At 38.5% G+C, this 11274-nt stretch overlaps 1 protein-coding gene across 7 annotated transcripts; it reads left to right on the forward strand.

The window, feature by feature from the left end:
• The first annotated feature begins 442 nt into the window (after positions 1 to 442).
• On the forward strand, positions 443 to 11255 carry TLR3 (toll like receptor 3). Of its 7 annotated transcripts, none has more exons than XM_013179771.3 (8): positions 443 to 591; positions 1592 to 1697; positions 2360 to 2453; positions 3303 to 3475; positions 4050 to 4498; positions 5322 to 5513; positions 7112 to 8937; positions 9523 to 11255. In XM_013179771.3, exons 5-8 carry the CDS (start codon positions 4058 to 4060, stop codon positions 9749 to 9751), a joined length of 2688 nt encoding a protein of 895 aa, XP_013035225.3. In that variant the 5' UTR covers positions 443 to 591; positions 1592 to 1697; positions 2360 to 2453; positions 3303 to 3475; positions 4050 to 4057; the 3' UTR covers positions 9752 to 11255. The 7 variants fall into 7 exon arrangements, with proteins under 7 accessions (XP_013035225.3, XP_013035224.3, XP_013035231.3 ...); XM_013179770.3 differs by having other exon boundaries at positions 3306 to 3475; XM_013179777.3 differs by having other exon boundaries at positions 2360 to 2438; positions 3306 to 3475.
• Positions 11256 to 11274: the final 19 nt, after the last annotated feature.

Below are 11274 nucleotides of genomic sequence, written 5' to 3' on the forward strand. Positions count from 1 at the left end.
TAGAAGCTTGCTTTATCTGCCCCACTGTCCTCTCATCAGTTTTCCTCAAAGCTGAAGGATGTCCCTTGTCAAGCCTTGCCTCAGATCTTAACTGTTCAGTTCTCTGCTCTTTCCTGCTTGCTTTCTCCTGGTAGCTTGGCTCGCTTCCAGAACTCTTTCAGTTCTTTCTACACTTCTTTCTATACCCAACCACAATATATGGAGCTTTTACCATGAGCCATGCATAGTGTCTGTGTGTTATTTTGGGTCTTCCCCTGATGCTTGCAGTCTGACTTCAGTTTATGAAAACACTGAAGTCCCACTAGCTGCATGCTACCGTGTTAACACCTGTATGTATTTAAAGACCAGATTAAGATTAGTAAATTTCCTTTTTTCTTTTTTTCTATGCTAGGTTTCGGTGGCATGTTTGTTCTGGGAGTGTTCCATCAGATACCGCACCTATGTCCCCACCCTTCTGTGCCTGGAGTCCAAATAAACTTATACTAGGTCTGTGCAGCAGCTGGCTGCTCTCTGCTGTTAGCTACGAGTGAAATGGCTACATATCCAGGATTGTGCCCTGCTGCCTATTGTCACCATTCAGAACCAACTGACGTGAGTTGCTTTCATCACCCACCATATGGGGTCATTGCTTAATTTTGCTCTGCTTTTTCCCTAAAATATTCTTAGGACAGGTGGAGTGCTTGACTTTTTCCTACCCTATGAGTTTACCATGTCCTTTGCAGCTCTTGAAAACACAAGTGCCATTTAATTTACAGTGAAGTTATGGAAACTTGAGAACCTGATGTGATTTCACACCACTGAAATAGGCACAGATGTGTCAACTTTTGTCCTCTGCCTCAGAAATCCTGTACTTCGTGAATCTGAACTGTTTGTGTATGCCCTAGAGTCTGCCTTGCACATTGTAAGTTGCTGGTTCTTGCAAATCATGCTGCAAAATGGCTAGAGGTGTTGTGCAAGAATCAGTTGAGAGGTGAGATCAAAGAGCAGCTTTCACCTTGCAAAGATTATGGTGTAGAGGGAAATGGTATGCAAAATACCTGACAGTATTGCTGTGTTAGAACAATGCTCTGCAAAGGTTGTTAGTTATTCTGTTTCTTTGCCACCAATGCAATCCCATCTGTTCCAGAGCAGCAGAGTTTTAAAACACAGAGGGAAAACCCTCCTCAGAGTAATTTAGTGTGACTGCACTTACGATCAAATTATCTCTGCAGAAGCACACAGGGCAATATGGAACAAATTTCTTCTTCCCACAGCAAGCTAAAATGGAAGACAAAAATTTGACTATGAAATGGGAATGAAACAGGCCTTAGAGCCTCTTAGCTGTAAAGGATTGTGGTTCTGGTGTCCATTTTGGTGTCTTAACTCCAAGAGTAAGCAATAGTTTTCACTAGGCAGTTGCTCTGCCTCCCTGTGCTCCCCAACATTGCCAAGCTGCCAGTGGTCCCAGATTTAACAGGATGCAGGATGGTAGCCAGCACAGCCTCCCTCCCCTCCCAGAGCTCCTGGCAGGTGGGGGGTTAACATGTTCCTTCAGGCTGTGATTTCAAACACTTCGAAGGAAGGATTACAGCCCACTTTTACTCTTTTCTAGGCAACTGCTGCAGCTACTGTCTCCACTCGAGGGACAGCGCTACTACCTGATAATGTGAGCTGAACCTATGGCTGGATAAGACCTGCAGAGGTTTCTTGAGTAAGAGGTTTGTGAGCCTCCTGATTTGTGACACACAGGTGCACCAATGCCAATGTAGCCCAAGCAGCAGGACCTTTTGTCACAGCCAGAAGCATGTATTGGACAAGTCCTCTCTCTCCAGAAAAGTGATGGTCAGGTCCCTGGAAAAAGTGAATTCACAAGTGACGTTAAAAGGAAAAACATCTAAAAGCTGTACCTGAAACTTTTATTTGGTCTTCTGAAAACATTTCCTTATTTTATTACAATAGAAAATATTTGATTAATGTATTATTATAATTAATAATTAATATATTTAACATTATTATTATATATAATATATAATATATGATATTATTACTATAAGGGTGTTATATATAATATATTATTAATATATTATGCTGTCACTTAAGTTCCCTTTTTAAAGAGGCATACTTTATTTGGCTCTGTAGAACCCTTTTGGTGCATTGTTTCCACATAAGAGTAATATCCCTATGCCAGTAACCTGTCAGTAACATATCTGCTTTCGGGATATGTCCTCAGTTTTTTTCAGAGACACGGGAATTAGCCAGGATTGTTACTGGGTTGTGTGATGCTGCTCATCTGTGAAACCCCTGTGCACTCCCAGCAGCAGCTGCCCCGCTGGCACGGAGGCTTGCCCTACTTCACTTTCGCTTTCACTTCTCCTTCCAGCTCCGGGCAGCTTTTTTCCTGATGGTTTTTGTGCACTGAGGAACTTGTGCGGTGCCTGGATGCCCCCAGACTGAAGGAGGTAAAGCCCACGGTGGTAAGTTGATGCTGTTCTTCAGGTATTTGTAATAAATACAGCTATCAGAGAGGCGAAGCTAAAGCACTGCTCAGGAGTTTGGCAGTTTCCCTGGTTGTAGATTTCTCTGAACTTGCACGAAGTCGGTGCCCTTGCTGTTTGCTTAACGACAGCGTGCTTGGGTGCTTGTGTCTAGCTGTGAGGACCCCAGCTGGCAGGAGGTATTTATGTTAAATTGCAAACATCGCCGGTGGAGAGGGAATATCACTCACTAGAAGATGCTAGAGGCTCCCTTGCTGCAGTTTTCCAATTTTAAGATTCTTCCTAATAATGTTGACAGTTCTGGTTCTGTCTGCTCTCCTTTAAATATTATTCTGTAACCCTGTCTTTCCAATTTGATAGCAGTTGTCTTTACTTCACTGGATTCCTAACCAAAGCATAAAACAGTTAAAGCTGTCTCCAGACTTGCTGCAATGAAAATGGCCAAGCACAAGGAGGCAGCCCTGTTAGCCTCGCTGGAAGTCATCCAAAGAACTGGGTTTATGTTTGTATAGTGTGTTTCTTGCTCCTTTCAAACTTTAAAGATGAGCTGCTAATAATTACCGAGGAGCCTGGCAGTTACCTTATCTCTATAAAACAAACCCTCAAACGCATGCAGACTAGAGGCATCAAACAAGCTCCCCCTTTGGTTTCCTCCACTCTTCCAGCTCCTGGGTTGCAGAGAATGAGGAAGGAAAACTAGTCCTTCATATTCCTCAGCTGGAGGGATAGGGGGCTGTGTTCAGCAGCAGCTTTAGCAGGTCAAGCTGCCTGTAGGACTGCCAGGTTCAGATATTTGCTGTCCCCTCACCTCCCCTGTTTGTTTGCCAGCAGCAGGTGAGCAGAGAGCCAGGCTGAGTGAGCCGCAAAGGACAGGACAGGTCCACGTGCAGTGCCCAGCAAGGAACTGAATTTTTGTTAAGACATTATAAATTATCTTAAAAATGCCTTCAGTCTGTGGACAGCATTTTCTCTACAGTTCTCACTTTTGTTGTTTTGCTTAGGTAGGTATAGATTGCGTTTGTCTGTTCTTTCTCATACACCTTTCTATAGCCTGGTATTCCTTCTTTTATTATAGCTGTAACTAAAGTTAGACAAGCAACAAAACTAATAGATGGTTAGAATTTTGTGAGTGACTTGTAAAACAAAAACTGGCAAGAATTGTAAAATAAAATGGCATTTATATTAGGTATTCTTACTGCATATAACTATAAGTAATTTAAGCGTAGTAAAGCTCAGAGCACAGATAATTAACACTGAAGGGCCTGTGCATAATTTGTCATATTTATTGTACTTTATGCATGTTAAATCAATCCAAAATTAATCAGAAAATGGAAAACAATTGAAAATTTGCACTCATTATAGATAAATTGTTGGTAGATTTTTAAACATAATTATTTTCAGCAGAGTGATTATTAAACATACCTTTTCTATAGGTAAAAAATAATCAGTGTTTGCTCAGTATAAAACTACATGATTTCTTGTGCCTGGCTTGCTTACCCTTCGGGTTAAGTTATAATGTATGAATTGTGTCAAAATGACTGTAATTTGTAATGCAAATTCATTTTGCCTTTGCAGATAAAGCCATGGGAAGTGATATTCTTTGTTGGAACAGGTTATCTTTGAGACTGGTGTCTGTCTGCTTGCTGTGTGCATCGGTCGGAAAGCAATGTCAAATCAGAAATACAATGGCAGACTGCAGTCACCTAAAACTGACTCAAATTCCTTCTGATCTCCCAAACAATATAACTGTTTTGGACATTTCTCATAATCAGCTAAAAAAACTATGTCCTGCAAATCTGACCAAGTACAGCAAGCTGGTTTACTTAAACGCAGGATACAACATCATCTCTAAACTGCAACCAGAACTATGCAAAAATTTGCCCCTGTTGCAAATTTTGGTGCTAGAACATAATCAATTGCATGAGCTCCCTGATGGAACATTTGCTTCTTGCACCAACCTGACTGAGCTCAATCTAGGATACAACATAATAGATGTAAAAAATGATCCTTTCAAAACCCTGGAGGTAAGCTAAAAATGCACCTTTTCCTGTAAATAAAGTATATATGTGTGTGTGTACGAAACAGCTGCCTATTTCCATTTGAAGATACCCAGCATATAACCTTTCTTCATCCTTTTTCTAAAGAAAAGGCCTAGTGGCTTCTTGTGTTTGAACACACTGGAGTTGCGGCCATCCTTGTGAGCCAATGCTCTCCTTCCCCTTTCCTCTGCTGCATCCGATTGAGGCATCTCTCCATACAGGATCTGTGCTGAAAGAATAGCAGCAGCAGATGAAGCATAGGGTGGAATGGCTGGTCAGGAGTCTGAGTTGCATGAGGTCTAAAAATGATAGCTAGCCTAAATTCTCAAGGTCAAGGTGTAAACACTCAGACTGATAAGACTGATGCCTAGGCTAAATGTAGTGTCTCCCAGGGCTTCAGGGACTGAGAGAATAAGAAGGTTTTAGCTGCCTTTGTTTTTCCTGCTAGTTCTTATGTGGTTAAATATTCTCTGTAGCATCTATGAGGTTGGCGGTCAAGGAAGGGCCTAAGGACAAAAGAACATAGAGACAATGTGTGGGAACTAATTGTCCTACAGTGCTCTAATGAGCACAGCTGTGGTTTTGGGCAAGGCTGAACATTTCTGGCACACTCAGTATTCAAGTTCAGTTATGTAAAATGCAATTGCTTGCATGACTCTCGACTAAGTGTGAAGGACTACAGCCAGCTTTGGTGTAGTAATATTTGTAGTATTGCAGCCAATTTCTCATGAATTAGACAACTGCAATATTTCAATATCTTTATTACATAAAAAGACTTTTTATAATTTTGTTTGCATCTTCTCTGCAGAACTTGAATATTTTGGATCTAACTCATAATCACTTGAAGTCAGCAAATTTAGGATGGCAACAGCAGCTGCAGAACCTCCGTGAGCTTGTGTTGTGTGGCAATCAAATCACTGAGTTAAAAAAGGAGGACCTCAGTTTTCTTAGCAACACTTCATTGAAAAGTCTTGATTTGTCATCAAATCCCCTGAAAGAGGTAGGAAGTATTTCAACAGAATTCAACTGGTGTAAGTACAAAATGGAACTATCCTGACTTATCCCATATGATTGTATGGCTTATGTTTTATACATATAATTTGAATCCACCAAGATCAAAGTTGAAACCATTCTATTGTATACAGCATTGCTCCTGACCCTCAACAGTAATACACAATTATTTTTCTGACACTGTTATCAGCAAGAGGTGTTCTCATGTAGATCATAAGTCTCAAGCAAGAGCTAGATTGAGTAGCTAACAGGGGTTGGAACCTTTGGGGGGTTGGAACCAGATGGTTTTAAGGTCCCTTCCAACCTGAGCCGTTCTATGATTCTACCTCTGTGAGCCGTCATCACGTATGTTCTATGCAGGGTTTGTGGGTTTTTTGTATGAACTGAAGGTGAACAGCTGGAAAAATCTTTCTAAGTCAGGGAGAAAGTATGATATTATGCAAGACTAATTAAACAATCTAGGTCTCCCTTTCTATTTATCAGAGAGAAATTTCATTTGTGCATATGGGCTACTCCAGAGAAATAATTATTACAGAAAAGTATATTCACTCTTTACTTAAAAAAAAAAAAAGAAAAAAAGGCATTGTTTGCTCTGCCACCTACCTCACTGCTTTCTACCTTGTTCTCTCTGCCCCCCTCAGTGTTAAAACACAATTCATTAAAGAGTAATGTTAAGTGTTGCAGGTCTAAATTGGTTCACCTCTAGGCTTCATGCCTCCCTGTTGCTGATGCAAACTATAATGAGGCTATGGACTGGCTCACTTAGGGAAACTCTACAGATTTCTTGGCTTGGTTATCTTGTAGCTAGGCTAGTTCCCTATCTGGTTCACCATATGACCACATGAATACCCATACTGGCACAAGTGTGCAGCGGGTGGATAAGTGGATGGGACTTTCTTTGGCAGAGCTACTTTATGCTAGTTTAGCTTGCTCTGAATTTACTGCTATCTGAAAAGCAGCCGTATGCATTTTAATCGCACTGTACTATTAATTATTAAGTATTAATTAAGTAATAATTAAGTAATTATTCCACCGACATCTGAAATCAAGATGAGGGGCCAGCACTATAACAGAGGCCTGCAATTTATATCACGGAAGGAAGTGTGTAGTATCATGGTTCTTGAATATAGATTTTGTTCAGACGAAGAGACTGGTTTTCTTCTTGGTTAACTGAAGGCCTAAATCACTTTTTTTACATCTGTTTTTGCTCTGGTATATTGGTATCCTTAGCAGAAACCAATAAAAGGAAGTTTAAAAGAGATCATCTATATTTCTACGATACTTGCAGCAAAAAGGTTTTCGCTAGTTGGATACGCAATTGTAATCAACTTTCATCTGACTAAGAAACCTTTTATTTATTCTAAAATAGTACCAGTCAAAATTATGATAATCATATTAGAATTTTAGAACCACTAGCATGTGAAACAGTAAATCAAGAAGTTTGTCTAAACTCAGGTGTGGAAAAAGTTGGGAGTTTTATTCTGTTTGATGATCTCACTTGAATACGCTTCCCAAATTTAGGCTTCACGGGTCAAATCTCTTCTGTAATCCCCTTGCTTAGACCATTTTTTTTTCCTTTTCTTTTAGTTTCACACAGGATGTTTACGTGCAATTGGAAATCTGTTTGGCCTTATATTGAACAATGTTGAACTTGGTGAAAATCGCACAAAGAAACTTTGTACAGAGTTATCAAACACAGCAATTCAGAACCTCTCACTGAGCCATGTGATGCTTTCATACATTAACAAGACAACTTTCCAGGGACTGCAAGGAACAAATCTCACAGTCTTAAACCTTTCCAAAAATTCTCTTTCTGTGATAGAAGACGACTCATTTCAGTGGCTTTCAAATTTAGAGTACTTAAACCTGAAGGATAACATTATTCGTGTATCTTCACGTTCATTTCATGGATTGTCCAGCATCAAACATCTGAATCTGATAAATTCGCTCACTGGGAAAATTGAAGATTTTTCCTTCCATTGGTTATACCACCTGGAGTACCTTTTAATGGATAATAACAATTTTCCACGAATCACTACTAATATGTTCACAGGTCTGAACAACCTTAAATACCTGAGTCTTTCTAACTGCAACATAAACTTACAAAGAATAACTAATACAACATTTTTATCGCTTGCTAATTCCAGCTTGCAGGTTCTCAACCTCACAAAAACAAGAATCTCTACAATAGAAAGTGGGGCATTTTCCTTCTTGGGACACCTGAAAATTCTAGATCTTGGTCTTAATGAAATTAGTCAAGAGCTCACAGGTCATGAGTTTAAAGGTCTCAATAATATACAGTATATTTATCTTTCCTATAACAAAAACTTGACTTTGCGAAGTGAATCGTTCTCTTTTGTTCCAAGCCTTAGAATGCTGATGCTAAGGAAGGTAGGTTGCAGTAATCTGGCAATTTCTCCTTCACCTTTTCATCCTCTACAAAATCTGACTGTCCTGGACGTCAGCAATAACAACATAGCAAACGTAAAGGAAGATTTGTTTGATGGACTTCACAAACTTGATATTCTGAATTTGCAGCACAATAATTTAGCTCGGCTTTGGAAACATGCAAATCCAGGAGGCCCTGTTCTTTTTTTAAAAGACCTTCCCAACTTGCATATTCTAAATTTAAAATCAAATGGGTTTGATGAGATTCCAGTTCAGGTTTTCAAGGGTCTGTTTCAGTTAAAATATTTGGATTTAGGATCAAATAATTTGAATCTGCTTCCAGCAACTTTATTTGATGACCAAACCTCTCTGAATTCATTGAACCTTCAGAAAAATCTAATAACCTCAGTTGAAGAAGTGGTGTTTGGCCCAGCTTTCAAGAACTTGAGAAAGCTAGAGATGGATTCCAATCCATTTGATTGCACCTGTGAAAGTATTGCTTGGTTTGCTAGTTGGCTTAATGTGACCCAAGCATATGTACCTGGATTGCAGTCTCAGTACATTTGCAACACTCCTCCTAAGTATCATGGTACTCTGGTGTTGCATTTTGATAGCTCAGCCTGCAAAGACAGCGCTCCATTTAAACTTCTGTTTGTGATCACTACTACAGTAGTGATGCTACTCATTTTCATTGTTCTTCTCATCCATTTTGAAGGGTGGAGAATAGCTTTCTACTGGAACATTTCAGTAAATCGAATACTTGGTTTTAAAGAACTTGATAGACTACAGGAAGAGTATGATTATGATGCTTACATTATTCATGCAAGACACGACAAGAATTGGGTGTTGAAGAATTTCATCTCTCTGGAAAAAAATAAGCAATTTGAAGTTAGGTTTTGTTTAGAAGAACGGGACTTTGAAGCAGGCATATCAGAATTTGAAGCCATAATTAACTGTATAAGAAGGAGCAGGAAGATTATTTTTGTTGTGACTGAGCATCTCTTAAAGGATCCCTGGTGCAAGAAGTGAGTAGAATATAAAACACTGTATGTAAGGGGAAAAAATTCTTAACAGATTTTTAATAAGGTAATCTTTATTTTTGCTATGTAGATTAATTAAAAATGCAATGCAAATTCTACTTTAATATATCATAATTTTTGAACAGTTACAAAATTAATGAACTTAAGTGCTCTACGTGTACACTGGTGGATATCTGAACCTTTGTCAATATCACCTCTGTAAATTGCTTTCCTTAAAATTACACATTTGAAACACAACAAGTTTTGTTGGTGAGATCACTAGCATACAAAGATGATTTTTATTTATCTTTAAACAACTCTTTTCATTACTTCTCTGTAGTGATCTTGAAAGGGAAGGAAAAGACTGTACGATTTAGGTTATATTTTTAGAATGTAAATTTTCTGTAGTTAAAAAGTAACTAATTTAACATAAGTCGTGACACTTTCTTATCACAGAATGTACATTAAAACCCATTTGACTTTATAAAATCAGGGTCTAATGTGCTAATATGTGAGCTGTCAAAAGAACTGTTTGTCCTTGCTTTCCCCAACATGAAATAAAATGCATTTTTTGTCTTATTTTTGCTTCAGGTTTAAGGTGTATCATGCTGTTCAGCAAGCTATTGAACAAAGTCGGGACTCCATCATATTGGTCTTTCTTCATGACATCCAAGATTACAAGTTGAATCATGCACTTTGCTTGAGAAGAGGAATGTTCAGATCTCGCTGCATCTTGAAGTGGCCAGCCCAGAAAGAAAGAGTCAATGCATTTCATCAGCAATTAGTGATGGCACTTAAATCTAATAGTAAAGCACGGTGAATGTTGATAGTCAAGCTGTCAGCTTTCTATCATTAGAAAACTAGCAAGCTGTCAGTAAAAAATGAAAAAAAGTTTGTCATGCCGGAAAAATACAAGAGTCACTAATTTAAATTTAGTTGTCTACAGTGCAATTCACCTGCACCAAGGTGGCATTATTTAAAGTGGACTACAATTGATAGTCATTTCAGTCTGTGTATCAAAAAGCAGTTGTGAAATGACTGAATTCTGAAAATTCTGAATGACTGAAGTCCTAGGGAAAATGTCCATCTGATATAATGTGGAAAAGCCATGGGCTCTCCCCTTTAAATGGGTATGTTAAAGAGAATGCAATAGAAAGTAGAATGGACACTACTATTTGTTTTCAAAACAGAAGGGGTGATTCAGAGAGATTAAACTTGAAAAACTTTCTATATGAAACACAGTAAGTAACATGGAAATTATTTCTGTAGTCAAAGCCACTGAAAAGGAACAAACCAGACAGAACTCTGTATTGTAATTTCTTATACATTAATTTGGCTGTTTCTTCCTTCCTTCTTCTGTACTTTTCAGAAGCACAGGGTAGTAGGCAATTGCCTAGTATTAAGATACAGATTTACAGGCTAGTAGCTTGATCTGGAGAGAGCTGAGAATGAGGGAAATGTGCTCTGAAATGATATTTATCATGTTTGAGACAGTTTGCAATTTTATGGAGTGTTTGAGCACAACTTATTGACTCTACACAGTTATTTGTATATTTCTATTAATGTTTAATTGCTCCTTCAGAGGACCTTTCAAACTTTGTCTTCATCAATTTTTAGTACTTGTTTGGTCCTTCGTTAGCTGAGGAATATTTTTACTGTTTTTTCCCTAGCATTTCTCTCCTCAGCTTCAATACCACCATTATTCCAAGAATGTTGCTTTACTGCTTTAGACAATAGATTTCAGATGGTTCGATAGTTAACATTTTAAGCAGCTTTTCTTATGATTTTTTACATTCATAGATGAAAAACATCGGGTTTTAATAGGTTTCTGTGTCCCATGATGACAGAAAATAAATGAGAAATATTTAATGAAACAGGTTTTGCATGCGCAGGAAGAGTGAAAGGAGTGTTGACTGCCTTCACTTGCTCAGGAAGTCCTGGAGTGAAAACAAAAGGCTTTGTTTACAGATGAAGTGATAGATGATGATTCCCTAATTACAGTAATAGGATTATCCCATTGTGATGCTTTCATCTCATCTTTCTGTCCTTTTCAGGCTAAGTGACAAATTCTCTCTTCATGCATAGGCTGTGAAAGTTGAGGAGGCAAGGCGGTGAGGATGGGGTGCCAGGTATGCACCATGTCAATTGTCCTTTCTTTTATTTAATGATTATCGTGAAAGGGTACCTATGTTTCCTACATCTGTAATGGCAAAAAAAGCAGAATTTCTCATTTCAACTCAATTGTTTATATTCGCATGTATATTAAAAATATTGTAACACTGCGGAGAATGCACAAATAAATGCTGAGGTGAAATGCGATACAAGAGGTCAGATTAAATGATC

Source organism: Anser cygnoides, chromosome 4 (genome assembly GCF_040182565.1).
Source record: "Anser cygnoides isolate HZ-2024a breed goose chromosome 4, Taihu_goose_T2T_genome, whole genome shotgun sequence".
Lineage (NCBI taxonomy): Eukaryota > Metazoa > Chordata > Aves > Anseriformes > Anatidae > Anser > Anser cygnoides.

Excerpts from the sequence above, each read along its gene's own strand:
- TLR3 (XM_013179771.3), top strand. The coding sequence starts at position 4,058 with ATGGGAAGTGATATTCTTTGTTGGAACAGGTTATCTTTGAGACTGGTG. Across the intron at positions 5,514-7,111 it reads CATCAAATCCCCTGAAAGAG|TTTCACACAGGATGTTTACG; the intron begins GTAGGAAGTATT and ends CTTTTCTTTTAG. Across the intron at positions 8,938-9,522 it reads AAGGATCCCTGGTGCAAGAA|GTTTAAGGTGTATCATGCTG; the intron begins GTGAGTAGAATA and ends TTTTTGCTTCAG.